The 15,544-nt window shown below is 42.9% G+C and overlaps 1 protein-coding gene across 2 annotated transcripts in view; it reads right to left on the reverse strand.

The window, feature by feature from the left end:
- Positions 1 to 12,650: 12,650 nt before the first annotated feature.
- RNF130 (ring finger protein 130) overlaps positions 12,651 to 15,544 on the reverse strand; it is a 44,249-nt gene continuing 41,355 nt past the window's right edge. For both annotated transcript variants that reach the window (XR_013957815.1, XM_080627368.1), the window contains exon 9: positions 12,651 to 12,843. Coding sequence is in view for 1 of the 2 variants with exons in the window: in XM_080627368.1 (XP_080483494.1) it covers positions 12,828 to 12,843 (16 nt within the window). In the remaining variant the exon portion in view is untranslated. The remainder of the gene's footprint in view (positions 12,844 to 15,544) is intronic.

Raw genomic sequence — 15,544 nt, forward strand, 5'->3', positions numbered from 1 at the left:
TTCTTTTTCATGGAGCACCTTTCATCGCTAGCACAAAGTGAGCCCTGTCTAGTGCCAGGCTGGGATGCTGCCTTGCTGGCTGCAATGCAGGAAATGCACAAAGCTGCAAACAGGAGCTTTACTTTAGCAACCTCAAAAGCCCTATTAAACATTCCTGGCTTGAGAGCAGCAATGATAATCCATTCTAATTTCAAGCCCAGACTTCCCTGTACTGGCAGCATTGAGCTGAGCTGTCCAGCTGCTCTCTGTGTGATCCTCCCAGTGCAGCCCAGGTACATGCAAAGGCTGCGGGCACATACAGCCTTTACTGCCCGAGACAGCCAGAGGGTGTTACAGACACAGGCATTGCAGACCAGCAGCAAATCTAGCGATCTGATGCCATTACCACAACCCAGCAGAGCTGCTCTGTTGGGAATTAATGGCTCTTGTCCCCTGGAGGGGTTTGGGCAATGCAGACCAAGTCAGAGCCAAGCCAAGCGGAGCCCTGGAGCACATGAGAAGCAGCAAACAAAAGGCAAATGATGCAGCAAACACATGCAGCTGAGCTTAGGGCAAAGACTAAAAGGTTTCTTGCCTGAGGGGCTCAGCTGCAGCAAGCTGCAGGTAGATGCAAGAGGAGAAGGGAATAGCCCATGCCCTGCGGGAGCAAGGGAGCTTCACATGCACAACCAGCAGATTTTTGAGCTGTGAAACCCCAGTCCCAGCTGTATAACACTAATTCACACACCCCCCCCAATAATCAGCCTTGCATCAAAACCACCCTAAATAGTTTCAGCTTACAATAAAACCCTATATACTTCTTACTTTGCATTAATACTTAATTATTAACTCTTTAGGAAAGGGACTATTTTTGGGCAACACCTTATACCACAGTGCACCCATGCCCAGAGACCCTAGACATTATTGCCATAAAAGGAATAAATATTCAGACATTATTGCACAACCTACACATCTATCTCTGTTCATCTGGGCATCTCCATGAGGCATGTGGGCTGAGGAGCGAAAGGATGCTCCATGCAGGGACCCACTGAATGAGCACCCCACAATACCCACTCATAGTGCACACAGCCTGCTTTGGCCAAAACCAGCCCACCAGGAATCTCCCTGCTCCCCCAGACCATGATGCTGGTTTGGATCGATGAATCCCCTTCAAGGGGCTGGCTGGCAAGGTGGCAGCATGGTGGTGAAGAAGATGCTGGAGGTTGGGTAGATGACAGTGTCTGCACAATGAGGACCTTCACTTGGCTCTCCAGAGGAGGCGGAAACCACTAGTAATCAATGGGGTAGAGACCAGAGATCAACTGGGGAGAATTAAGAGTATTTGGGAACACTGCAGGCATTTAAAAAGAGCAGGTGAATGAAAGGATCAAACAACCGACCTAGGTAAATGGTGTCAGTTGGTGTTGCTTTGCAAAGGCTCATGCAAGTGCATTTCATCCCCCCAAAGCACTGCACCTGCACCAGGTAAGCCTTATGGGCCCCACTGACATCAGGGTTTTGGCCATCAGGTCAGGACATCACTGACTGGGGGTTACACAGCACTGTGACCCTGTGCTGGCAGCAAAATCCCAGCCAGAGCCCCACTCTTGTCACTGCATCCCATGAGGAAGTGGTATGGGGTATCACTTTTCCTCTTGATTATTCCAAAGACATTGGTAACAAAGCAGAAATGAGCATCAGCTCCCAGAAGCACACTCTACCTTTCTCCTGATTCCCTCCCAATCTGGTAAACTGGAGCATCTTTCCCTCTCTCATCCCTCCCTTGCTCAGCGGTTTCCACCCAGCATGCTGCAGCATGGGCTGCCCTTACAGCAGTACCCTGCGGTGCAGCAAGGAAAAAGTGAAGGCATCTTCAAATATAACAGCACATATGCAACCTGTCATGGCACATCATGCACTCTTCTGCACCTCTTAGGCTGGAAAATTAGGTCACCTATGGATGTGTAACATGGAGTGAAAAAGGAGTGAAAGCTTCACTTGGGAAGTTCAAGGCGTTTCCTGCCCTTCTCTCCCCACACCACAGGGCTGGCAGCAGCCCCATGGCTCTTGTATTTGCCCACTGTGCCTTGGCTTGTGCATTGCCATGATGTTTACTTTGTTGTAAACCCCAGATGACTATTAGCTAAGCAAAACAATACATACTTTTAACAATTAACTCACCCCCCCAGTAATCAGGCTGCAGAGCTGCTTGAACTTCAGCTCAACCCTGGTGCCTTCATTCTTCAGCTCATGAACTATGACTGTGGCATTATCTCAAACCTAAATTTGGCTAGATGAGTCCTGGAGCATCAATGTGACTCTTGCTTCCTGCAGACTTCCCTCTGCTTTTCTGTAGCTGGTAAAGCTCTTGGCTCTCCCAAGCCTTTGCACTGTCTTACATGAGTGTGTTTAAAGAGAACAGAAGGTGTGTAAAAGTCTGGTAACATAGTCCTAAAAACATTTAACTATTTTTGATCTTTCTTTGGCTTATGTAGGATATCTGGCTATTCCTATAGCATCCTCAGGTGCCAAGGCAAGCATCCTAGAAGCAGGGGGATAGTGCAGATACCAACACATGAGCTCACTGGAGGGAGCAATCATAAGTGTCATTAAGTTAATTTTAACATGCTTCAAATTTAATACTTACTGTTAATATTATAGGTAAAAAGCACATTTACAGTCTGTTTCTTTTTTACTGGCAATTATCCTCTAAGAACACAAGCAAACCTTGATTTTACAAATGTCTTACGGGAACATGCAAAACTCTCATAGAACAGGAGGCCAGGAAAGAGAAGGTGAACTGCTGAGTTTAAATATTTTAGGGAAACACTTGGAGATAAAAGCTTTTATATATATATATATATATATATGTTAAAGTCACAAAATTAATGCTCTCTGTTAAAAAGAACTGGGTTTTTTTTTAACCTTGGAAATGATTTCCCAAGTTACTGGCACTTACATTTCTTGGTAGGCTGCAGTATATTTTACTTCTCTGAAATGACTCAACCATACACAGCACCACTGCAGCAGAACAAGAACAACAATGCCCATCAAGCTTTTTTTTATATACTGATTAATATTAAAAGGAAAACCTCAAACTTACCAGTGCAGCCCAGAAAAATCACCCATGTGGTGCCTCCTCCCCATCCTGAATATGACTAAGTAGAACACCCGCTATGGCACGTCCCAGCACGTAGGTAGGGATCAATTGTTTGAACTAGCTTTTCATTTTTACAGTGCTGATAGATTTTCCAAATCCAGGATGTCAATTGGAATCATCAACTCCCTTATCCAAGTTGCTGTAGCACAAATCCATTTCTGTATCACTGTACCAGACCCTGAGCTCCACAGAGGCAAACCTTTCCTCCCCCTGCTAAAACCAGGATGTTAGGTTAGAAATTAGATTTTACAAAATACAAATGATATTATTTGTTATTTTGTCTTTGGGGCCTTTGTCCTTTCTAATGTTTCTTTTAATTTCCATGCCTTTTCTAGCTTTTCTGGACACTCTGGTACATGGCTGGTGCAAATGGTCTGTCACAGCTGAGAAATCATCAGGTTTGTTTTCGTGCCAAAACTATGCCCAGTGGCCCTGGGGCAAATCCCTCCATTGGGCTGAGGCAGCCCCTACAAGAAGGATTTACCATGAGCATCTGCACCCTGCGCAGCGCTACACCAGGCTGTCCTACCCCAAACCACACCGGGGAGCTCTGCACTGTGCACAGGACATGCTCATTGTGGACACCCAGAGATTTACGTGTTTAACCATAACACCCAGGTGCTTGTTGGTTTATTGTAACCTGGCTGCCCACTATGGGTAACAAGAAGCCTTGTAACATCCTTGGGAGATGGTGATTTTTCTCTTGGATATTTGTTGTGGAAGGCCCCGCTCTCATGTGTCTGCCTGCTGTGATTGTGCAGATGGAATTATGAAAACAAGGGTTGCTCAATCAGCCCTTCTGCCACCCCCGAGCCCTGTATGGGCCTGAGTGCAGCTCAGCCAGGCTGGGTTTGGGAGCTCTGCCTGGGCTTGCTGATGCTGTTGAGAGCTGCCCCCATTTGCACATCTGCAAAAGAGGAAGGATGCTGACCAAGACCTGCTGCCGCTCAAACCACCGGCTGGCATTTTCTGCAGCCTTCACTTCTGCTTTGTAGGAGAAAGTGGGTGTTAAAATTGTGCTCTTTAAAGGTTTTTGGGGTTTAAGCGTATTTCTAGACTGGGCTGAATGACAATAAAAGTGCATTTGGTAAATATAAATGTGGGTATTAAGAGAAAAGCCTCCCTACACTTCATGCCACCCACTCCTGAATTATCAGATTAAATAAAGCTGACGCACAGCAACAAAAGTCAAAGCACGCTCGGTGACGAGGATCATTTCCTCATTTTACAGCACTGGGTTTTTCTTCTTCTCTTAAACATCCGTGTTAAAGACACAGCCAAACCACACTTCAGGTAAGGATATATGTCAAGCAGGCAGCTATACAATTAGAAAACATAATAAAGGAGAGGAAATTCCCCCACCTGTAGCGAAAGCGGATGAAATGAAAGCGCGGCAGGGTAATGTCTTACCTTCCTTTTTGGCTTAACTGATTTCTCAAGACTCCTATACAGAAGGTGAAGCTTTGTTTCACATTACAAGGACACAAATGCGTTTCTACACCTACAGTAACTTAGACTGCAATGGAGAAAAATCCAAACATTCATTAAACAGCTATGCATTTGTCCGGTAGGGAAAGGTGGAGCAGAAGCACTCGCTCCTCCGCGTCTGCTCATTTGAGGAACACTGTGGATGACTTAACTCAAAAGGTTCCTCTCTCGCTCTCCATTTCTGCATTACTCTTTCAGAAGCTTGCAAACAATACTCATTTCCCCCCCCTTTTGTCACATACCACTAAAAACTGATTTTTCCTGCAGTGTCTCAAAGCGATTGCTGCTTTCCTTTCTTCTGCTGTTTTCTGCATTCCTGTTATTGATGTCAGTGGGAAAGGGCACGGCTTAGAGAACGTGTTTGTCATTTAACTGTTGCAGATCTCAACGGGAGGACGGGATAAGAAGCTTACCTCTTTTCTTCCCTGTGCAATGCCAACATGCTGGCTTTTAAAAAACCTCAGTGAAAAAGTCGGTGGATTATTTTAAACCACCCCCCTCCCTCCTCCCCCCCAAAAAAAAGGTTAAGTGAGAAAGAAAGCTAATTAGATTCCTGCATATTTCAAAGAGTCTTATGGTTTTCAGGTAGATCAAGTGCTGGTTCTGTGAATGTCCTCTCTATAGGAAGAGACTCACTTGACTTGAGCACACGGAACGACCAGAAGTATATTCTGTGTAGACCATTCTCCTGCTTCAATCAAATCAGAGAAAAAAATCCAAGCATCAAGTTCCTTGAAATCTTTCTGCAAATGCAGGTCCTCTCTGCAGCTTTAACGTCAGACTGGCTTGCTATTATCCGGGGTTACGTGGGTTGTAGGAAACTCAATGCACTTATAAAGGTCCCTTTTAGAATGGGCTATTTCACAGTAAGGTTATGGATTGACCAAGATATAGGAGTGCTTTTACCAGTCACTGGCCATCTCCTCTACAACCAGTTCCCTTTCTGACATTGCCCAACCATCCGGACAACTGGAAAAAATGGGAACAGCAGACGCCTGTGTAAGAGACACATTTGCAGTCCAACACAAACTCTTAGGACCACCGGAAAACCTCTTCTGCATCGCCGCGGCTGGACCGACACAGCTCCCCATGCTGTTACTCAGCAATTTCCATCAGACAACCTTGCTTGCGCGCAATTCTTTGTCAGCTCAAAGATGCCACCCTCAGAAACCACCACAGCTGGTCTTCGTCTTTGCAATCGAGAAGGTGGGTTCGTGTTCTGGAAAAAGCAGCTCTTCTTCAGACAAAGGAGATCCATGGAAAGAGTACACAACAATAGGAATGAGAAATCAAAAAAACGGGAAAAGGGCCAGGAAGGAGCATGGATTCCTTTCAGGTTTTGTTCTCGTCATACATGTCCAAGGCAGGCTCGATGGTTGAGAACTCGCTCTCGTAGACCAGGCTTCGAGGGGACAGAGAGTTACGATGAAAGAAGTGACTGCCTACAGGAGGTAGAACAAAACCTCATTAGGATCACATGTGAACAATGCCCACAAGCATCCTTGTAAAACACAGTACGCATGGAAAAAACAGCCACCCTTCAACACAAGTTAAAAAACCCAGTAGCAGCCATATGAAATAATTCACCTCCATCTGTGTGCTCCCCTGCCAGCTCAAAGCAACTGCTTTCCATATGCATGAACAGTCCCACCTCAAATGGTTCTTTCAGATAAAACAGGTCAAGTCTGAGCAAGGCTGGGGCAGGCCGGAGTTTTGCACTCGATGCTTGCTGTTGATTTACAGCCTTGTAAAGCAGGCATGTGCTTCCTTGAGAAACCCAGAAACCTCTGGTAGATGCCCAGTTCCCTTGCTGTGACCAGCACAAAATGTTCCACCATGGGGTCAAAAGGAATGAGCAGGCAGAGCAAGAAGGTCACCAAGGATTGTCCAACCGATGCTGCTGAAAGCCTGACCTCTGCCAGAGCTCAGCAACATCCATCCACCCGGAGTCACCTTCTGGAAACATGCACCTACGTATTTCCTTACACGGAACCAAAGGAGACCCTCTCCTCCAACACTGGTGATACGCAAACCAAGCACTAAGTAGCTGTTGACAGAGTGGGGAATGGAAGTTCAGTTTTCCGTTGGTGGCCTGGCATGACTGTGGCTCTTGGCTCTCCAAAGCCACAGATGTGTTTTGCAAGGAGCCCAGCCTACTGCTGTACGAATGGTTCTCTCTGAAAGCATCTATCAGATCAGGCCCTTGGCCAAAACGTTTCATTACTCAGTTTCTCGATCCCAGGAGGGATTAGCTGGGAGCAAGGCTGCTTAGCTTACAATACACCAGGCAGCCACATGAGCCAAATTGGAGGCAACTGAAAAGCTTCCAAGTGCATCAAGAAGGCACTCAGCAGACCAAGGTGCCTCCAGTTTCAGGCACCAGTGGAGCAAGACACTTCAGGGACTGCAGTTTTAGCCCTCGCAAAATTTAGGTGCTTGTATCCTTCTTTCTGTGCCAATTTTTGAGTCCAGCCTATGCCTTTCTGAAATAAAGAGCTCACAAAAGGTATGAGAGAAGAATTCAGCTGCTACTGTGCAGAACACTTATCCTCCTCCCCCACTCACTCAAAAGACGGAGACTCAGATAAGAAAAAAAAGAAGTCCTTATTAGGATGTTGTGGTTTAACCCCAGCCAGCAACTAAGCACCAGGCAGCCACTCACTCATTCCATCCCCTGTCTCCAGTGGGATGTGGAGGAGAACTGGAAGAAGGTAAAACCCATGAGCTGACATAGGAACAGTTTAATGACTGAAACAAAGTAAAATACAATAACAACAGCAGTAATAATAGAAGGAAAAAGAGTGAGAGAAATAAAACTCAAGAAACACAAGTGCTGCACACTACAACTGCTCACACCCTGCTGACTGATGCCCAGCTCGTCCCTGAACAGTGATTAGCTGCTCCTAGCCAGCTCCCACCAGTCTATATCCTGAGCATGATGGTCTGTGATGTGAATATCCCTTTGGGAGTTCAGGTCAGCTGTCCTGGCTGTGCTCCCTCCCGGCTTCTTGTGTCCCTCCTTACTGCAGAACACAGGAAACTGAAAAGTCCTCTAGATTAAGCACTACCGAGCAACAGCTAAAACATTGGTGTGTTATCAACAGTATTCTCATACTAAATCCAAAACACAGCACTGCACCAGCTACTAAGAAGAAAATTAACTCAATCCCAGCCACAATGAGGACACAGGATCAAAAAGAAAAAGCTAGAGTTATAATCAAATGCATAGAAGTGTTGGAACAGCAAAAGCAAGGATGAATTTTCCACTTATCTAAGCAGAGGCCAAATTCATTTTGCAAGAAGTTGACTGAAACACGAGTGAAATTAGTAGTTGCATTGCAACTCAAAAGGAGTGAACTGCTCATTCTGCCAGGAGCATATATCCAGGTCTTTGGAAGAAACATACTGTACTGGAATATACTTTGCAGAAGCAGTTGGTAGGGGATGACAACCCCCCACATTCTAGATTTGAACCCTCACCCAAATTTAGAGGCTTTTAAAACTGGGCAACGCTTAAAAAAGGTTGAGTTTTTAGGAGAACGTAAACTTGAAACTATGACTGGTTTATTTTTTATTTATTATTTTATATTTATATTTATATTTATATTTATTTATTATTAAACTTGAAACTAAGCTGGTCATCGTCTGTCTTCAAACAACCAACCTGAACCTACTTGGTTCTATATATCTCTACCAGATAAAACTGATTTCAAGATTCCTCTTGAAATGTGTCATGGGTCAAGATAATCTAATTTTTGATGGCTGAGCCTCAGCCTGCAGTTGGAACACGCTATGGATACTGGATGTTTCATCTCCTTTTCCTCCATCCGCTGAAGGGCTCCGTGCAGAACAGCCAATACTGAAACGAAACAAAGGGGACTCTGAAAGCCTGGTGTTGCTTTTGTTTTTATTACACAAAAATCAAACAAGGGATTAGGAAGCAGACAGCCCAGGCTGTCGTTTCCTCTGTGTGCACCCAGACTTCCACTCCAGCAGACTCAAGGGACAGATTTAATCACCAGACAGACAGGTCATCTGACAACGAGTGTTTTAAATTAATCTGGGCAAAGGCACTGTATATCCAACACATCTCAAACTCTCTACTGGGATGTTTTCTTGCTTCTTGGCAAAAGCAATTTAAGCCACCCACTTCCAGGGAGGCTGCATGTTTCCATACAGATACAAATCTCTTGGCTTGCATACCGCTTTTGGGACACATCATTCATTCTTGTCCTAAATGTCCCTCTACCATTCAGCATAGCCTGCCCAGTGCTGAAAATACAGCTGCTGCTCAGTGCTTTTCAACACTCCATCTTCAGGAGCTCTAATAACCAGGTTGCTATCTTTGCCCACAATTTATGGCTTAGAAAAACAGAGTCAGCAGGGCACTGTGACCCAGCTACGCTCGACTTAACACAGAGAATTGCTCGTGTTAAGTTTACAAATATGGCATCAGTCCAGCTGAAAAATTTAGTGAATAAATGTATTTTAAGGACGAGTAGAAAGATACAGAGTTCCAAATTCAGCTTATGAATCTGCTTTTCTTATTTTGCACTTACCAAGACAGATCGAGATTTATCCCTTTGATAAGGAAAACAACCGGGAACTGCATTCAGTTTTAATACAGGAAGATGAATCCTTCAGTGTGCTCTGCTACTATTCTTCATCACATACTTATAAAAGCTTTTCAGATAACTTGCATTGAGTCTGAAAAGAAACATACTAGTCTGGAACTGATCTTTATGCCTACCACAGGATGCTACAGGAGTGGGCACACCACCAAGGCCAAAAATTCAAGAGAGAGCATTGCTGTAGCATTGCAGGTGCATCAGGACTAAGTATCACCTGGTGTTCCCTCTCCATCTGAAAGTATTTTAATGCACTTAGTCATTAATCAGGGCCAGTTCCTGCCACAAACTGCAGTCCCTCCACAGCTCCTTCAGCACAATGACTTCTTAATGCAGAAATCTGATCAGAGCACTCCCTATCTCAATCTCTTTGAAACACACTCTTGGTTAAGGAACAAGAGAGCAGGATTATTTTATAACGTATCATTTCCTTGAAGCCAGCTGTGTAGCAAGACACTGCTACTCCCTCTTAAACTACATCCTATTACACTCTTCTGTCAGTCCAGTCCTGCCATCTTTGCAACATCTGGAAAGAGGGACCAGCTCCTTTCCTTTCCACTATTATGATTATACATATAAGATTACTCATCTTTTATATGTGGATATCTGAAAGCATGGCAGGCAACAAAAGTCACACAGCATGGGCAACAAACAGGAGGAGCTGGAAGTCATTGTGCAGCAGGAAAACTATGACATAGTTGTCATCACAGGATCATGGCGAGATGACTTGCACAACTGGAGTGCAGCAATGGATAGCTGTAAACTCCTCAGCAGGGATAGGAAAGGAAGCAGAGACAGTGGGGTAGCCCTGCGTGTTGGGGAGTGTTTTGATTGTCAAGAGCTTAATGATGGTGATGATAAGGTTGAGTGCTCATGGGCAAGAATTATGGAGAAAACCAAGGTAGATATCATGGCTGCTATAGACTACCCAACGTGGATGAAGAGGCAAATGAAATACTCTATAAGCAGCTGGGAGAAGTCTCCCAAAGGCTATCCCTTGTTGTCATGGAGGACTTCAACTTACCATGTGTCTGCTGGAAACACAATACAGTGGAAACAGTCAGGAAGGTTCCTGGAGTGTGTGTAAGAGAACTTCCTTACACAGCTGGTGAGGGAGCCAGCCAGGGAAGGTGGCTGCTGGATCTGTTGTTTGCAAAGACTTTACTGCTCTCTACAACTACCTGAAAGGAGACTGTAGCGAGGTGGGAGTCAGTCTCTTCTCCCAAGTAACAAGTGGTAGGACAAGAGGAGATGGCTTAAAGCTGCACCAGGATTGGATATTAGGAAAAAATGTCTCCACCGAAAGGGCTGTCAAGCATTGGAACAGGCTGCTAAGAGAGGTGGTGGAGTTATCATCCCTGGAGGTATTTAAAAGACATGTAGAAGTGATGTTTGGGGGCATGGTTTAGTGGTGGACTTGGTTGTGCTGGCTTAATGGCTGGACTCTGATCTTAAAGGTCTTCTTCAACCTAAACAATTCTATGAAACACTTCGGGAATTTCCTTCTGTCTATCCAGTCAAAAAATGAGTTTCTGGTATGATGCAGAGTCCATCTTTGAATATATCAACAGGATAAACTTGCATTGCCAACCTGACCTGCAATTAACCTAGCAGATACGGTCTGTTTTCTTTATTAACACTTTGCTGAGGTAATTATTAGAGGCTCAAAAGAAAGATTAAAAAGGATGGCCCTGGGTTATTTAAATCCTCTACAGAAGGAAATGCACTAGAATCTCTGTCAACCATTTTCTTCCCAGTATCACTCAACTTCTCTTTCTGCTGCTGTTCTGCAGAAGCAACATGAACTGGACACGTTTGTGGTGCCTTTTGCATCTGGGTCACCACGCTGTTGAGGCTGTGCCTGAGCATCCCTCCCACAGCATTAAAAAGCACTTTGTGATTTTGGTTTCAGGAGACAAGCACAAACTTACCAATTTTACTACTGCTGCTGAGAGATGGGTGAGAAAAAAAATAGGTCACCCTTTTGTTTCATAGCCTGTACCCTAAACTCTGCTCTAACCACACTCCTCCATTTTTGGCAACAACGCTCAGTTGCTGTATTTTAGAAGGGGACAGATCTCGGACACAGTCTGAGGGTTTTTTTCCTCTTCATGAGTAGGTACAACGGGCTTTTCTAGTTATTAAAGATGCACTTACTGCTCTATTGCTTGTTTTCATGTTTCTTTCAGAATTTCACAAGGACATACTGCAAAAGAATTCTACAAAATATGCTGAAGCTATCACATACTTCATTTCTTGTTATAAAAGCTGCCTCAGCTGAAGGCTGCTGGACAAACAAGAATTAAGAAACTATTTTAATGCAGACTCTGGCTGTGTTCCTAAATTCTGAAAGTGCCTATACGTAAAAATAAAATTAAATTAAATCCTCTATTTCCCAGTACATAAAAAAATTAAATCAAAGTAAGATTGCTCCTCTGTTCATTTAATTAAATTAGAAAGCATTAAGTTTCAAATGTCTATGTCTTGATACAAGAACAACAAAACCAACCAAATGCAGCAGAATAGGCTTTAGCTTCTATCAACTGATTAGTTACCTTCATCTACCCATCTCATTAACTCGGGCATTATCATCTGGATGTGAATCAGGTCCACATGTTTTAATTGACTGTTGTGAAATTACTCATACATTGCTTGCGTAAGTAAACTTGCGTGAAACAGCCTGAGCTGAGGACAGAGATGAGAGATGTTTTCCCTCTGCAAGAAGGGACATGTTTGCATACAGCTTCTACATCACAGTAAGGACGATTATCAATCTTTCATAATCTGAATTTGAACAAAAACTAACCCCTGTCACTAATATGAAAGGAGGCTTCACAGATGACAGCAGGGGAAAGCTACCTTTTCATTTGGTAAAGAAAGAAGTGGTTTAGGGTAGCTTCACTTTTGTCAGAAAGTAAAAGACAGAAAAGGGTTATGATTTGTATGTCGAGCAAATAGTGTTGCAAACCTTCTGCAATGCCTGACCTGAAGACAAAAATCACACTGCAAACCTCCCAGTGTGACGCAGGAGTGTTACAGGAGGAGAAATGGAGAAAATGTTCTTATTTCAAATCCATTCTCAGCTGGAGTCAAGGTAAGCCTATTATATACTAAAATGCTTTTCCCAGCTTTTTTCCCTAACAAGTTGGTATGGAATAATTGCTAATAGTACCCTAGATAGTCATTCCAGTGCTGGCTGGCATCATAAGAACAGCACTCCGTGAGATTTCCACTTGTTAGGCTTGTGTGTCCCAAAATAAAAGGAGAAGAACAGAGATCTGCAAAGATAAAACTACTCAAAGGAAATAAAGCACCATATAAAATGTACAAAAGGCTGTCAGACCTAAGTACTAACACAGGAAGTCCAAGAAAAATACAATTCTCACACAGTAGGATTTCATAATTAAAGGGGTTTTTTTATTTCTTCACTTTTTCCTTAATACAAAGCTTTGGCATCAGCAAATTTTATGAAAAAATAGAATGTACTAAGTAATTGCTTGTGCTGCATGATCGATAAATGATGCATAAAAATAGGTGTCTCTCTCCAAGGCAATCGGCCGGAAAGCGCTTCTTCAATACCATTCTGCTCTGTGGGGCAGAAAAAAAGAGGAACAAAATATTTATATTAAAGTTAATACTGCCAGTACTAAAATAAATCAATCAATCCTGTAAAAATAAGTTAGTGAGAAATGACTAATTATACAAGCCAGAGCATTAAGAGGTCCTTTCATCATTCTTACATGACCAGTAACAAAGCCAGGACAAAGGCTTGAGCACTTCTGACCTTCTGAGGAAACTCCATCTGCTACTGACAACTTTCAGTGGTGCTATCCAACATCTGGGCTTTTTGGACTTTAAAGCAGTTGTACAGTAATTTCTCAAACTGCTTTTTGTTCCCAAGAAGCAGTTTGCTTCTTTTGTTCCTTTAAATAACTACCTAATTCATTTAATAGTAACAGTCCACAAATATTACAAGACCAAGAGAAAGCAGCTGGTTCCTTATTCTCTTATCACTTAATGTTTACTTTTATCAGGGACTATTTAAAAATGCATGTATGTGTGTATATATACATACGCACAAACATATATACACACACATAGTTAGATATGTATATACATACAATCCAGAGCTAGTGCTCTAAATAAATGTTTAAGCTGCAGGAAGGACATAGTAAAAAGAAAGGATCAGGACATGTTTTTAGGTGAGTTTTAATGCAGAATATTTGGCACATTTACTTGCATCAGCATATTACCTGGCCTCATTCTTGCTACTGTTGTTTTCTCTAAGAAAAAGACCTTCAGCTTCCTCTTGAAACACTACTGTAACAAATGTAGGGTATGCTAGCATTGCTTTTCATATGCAGAACAGCATAAAAAGCAGGTATGCTGTTATGACATTTAATGGAAATTGCAGTGAGAGGAAGCTGCCATGTATTTGGCATGATATTCAGCACAGGAAATGCTTAGTCTGCACTGGGGAACATAAGGTGTCAATTAAACAATAAATCTAAGGATTAGTGTCATATATTCACATTTTAAACTGTCTAAAATGAGTAGTAGAACCTGGCAGCACTTGTAGAGGCTGCTTACATCCCAAAGGATTCAGCTGAAAAGCTGTTGAGGATGAAGGCTACAGCTAGGTACCTCAGTTCCATGAGTAAGTGATTTCTGACAGCTTTGGTTTCTGCAGTTGCTAGTTTTCTTAAGTCTGCCTCAAAGCAAAGCCTTGTATATGCTCATATTTTCATTCCTAGCACTGGGGAAAGGAGCTCTCTCCTTACATCAGCACATCCTTTGTTTGTACTAAGGAAACATCACTGTGAAAACACTTTGCTGGAGGCCCTAACTCTGGCAGTGTGGAGAAGCTTGCCCTTTCAGTAAAAATAGACCCAGATTCCACAGAGCAAAAGACAACAAAAAGAAGAGCTGCAAGGCAGGTAGAAATGCAACTGCTATCAGTGCCCACATCTGGATGATACTACGCGGGCTACAGTTCCTTCTCTCCTTCCTCATGATGTGGAAATGCCCAGAAATGCAGTCATTCCTGTTTCACAACTCATCTTGCTCCCTGCTTTCCCAAGCTATTTTTCAGTGCAGATTAACTATGTTCAGCCACAGCTTTGCTGCCAAGCTGCTGATTGATGGTGGAAATTCTGAGATTTTGACAAATGTGAAAAAATAAATAAATCAGGAGACCTGACAGGGCTGTTTGAAGTTCTAAAACTTTTTTTCATTAACCCCTTTTGGAATTAGCATCTGAAAAGAGGAGGAAAGGAAGACTGGCAAATTACTGGTAATAAAGGTCCCTGATGACCAGAACCTGTAAGAACTTATAGCCCCTCCTGAAGAAGATGAGCTTAAAGCTGTCTAAAATTTTACACTGGAGACTATTAGCCATGTTTCCATCTTATTGAGAAGGACACCTTATACTTTCCAGGCAGCAATAAAAGTAAAAAAAAGCACTTCTCATCTAAAAAGATATAATTAAAAAATCATGCTTATAATGCTACATTTCCAGGCTGTGCAGGAGAATGCCTTTGAATCTCAGCCCAATTTTGGTAAGAGATCAACACATTAATGGAAAGCATCAAGACGTCCTGAGACAAAGAAAGATTTTGACACTTCCCCTCCCCAAACAGATAATGATTAAATATGTATCACGAGCCCAGATGTTCCATACACCAGATGTACCCAGTTAATAGATCTGCAGAATTGATTTATAATTGCCTACACAGAACTATAAAAAAGAGTGAAACTCAGGTGCTAGCGTCATTTCTTGCCCAGCCTATCTGAAGGGAGGCACTGGGGTGTCTATAAGAATTAAGAAAGCATGGATTCCTTTAAGCACTCCTTTGACTGTAATTCTTAAGCATACTACAGTGAGAGCTCAGAAGGCTGGTCTGCTACCTTCACTTAAGAGAGAAGAAACAGTAGTGTATTCGGCACTTTTGTATCTCCCTCTCCTGAAAGCAGCAAGGTATTTTTCTATTTAAATACCTTTATTCTTTGCTGAGTGGGTGCCAACTAGGGATGCAGATTTTTATTTTTACTTAATATGAAATTTGACTATGATTGCCAAAGGTAACTGACAGGAGTAATTTTGGTTCTGCCAGGTGAATCTTGAACATGGATATATAATGGCAGAAATCTAATGTTTACCTAGATCATTGATCAGAACCTAAATATAAATATTCTCTCTTTTCCCTGTTCCGTGTCTCTACTTAGGAAGATTTTCCTCGACAATACAGCTAAATACAAATTAAGAGAGATTTAAATGTTATCTTGGAAC

The sequence above is a fragment of the Psittacula echo genome (genome assembly GCF_963264785.1).
Source record: "Psittacula echo genome assembly, chromosome: 11".
Taxonomy (NCBI): domain Eukaryota; kingdom Metazoa; phylum Chordata; class Aves; order Psittaciformes; family Psittacidae; genus Psittacula; species Psittacula echo.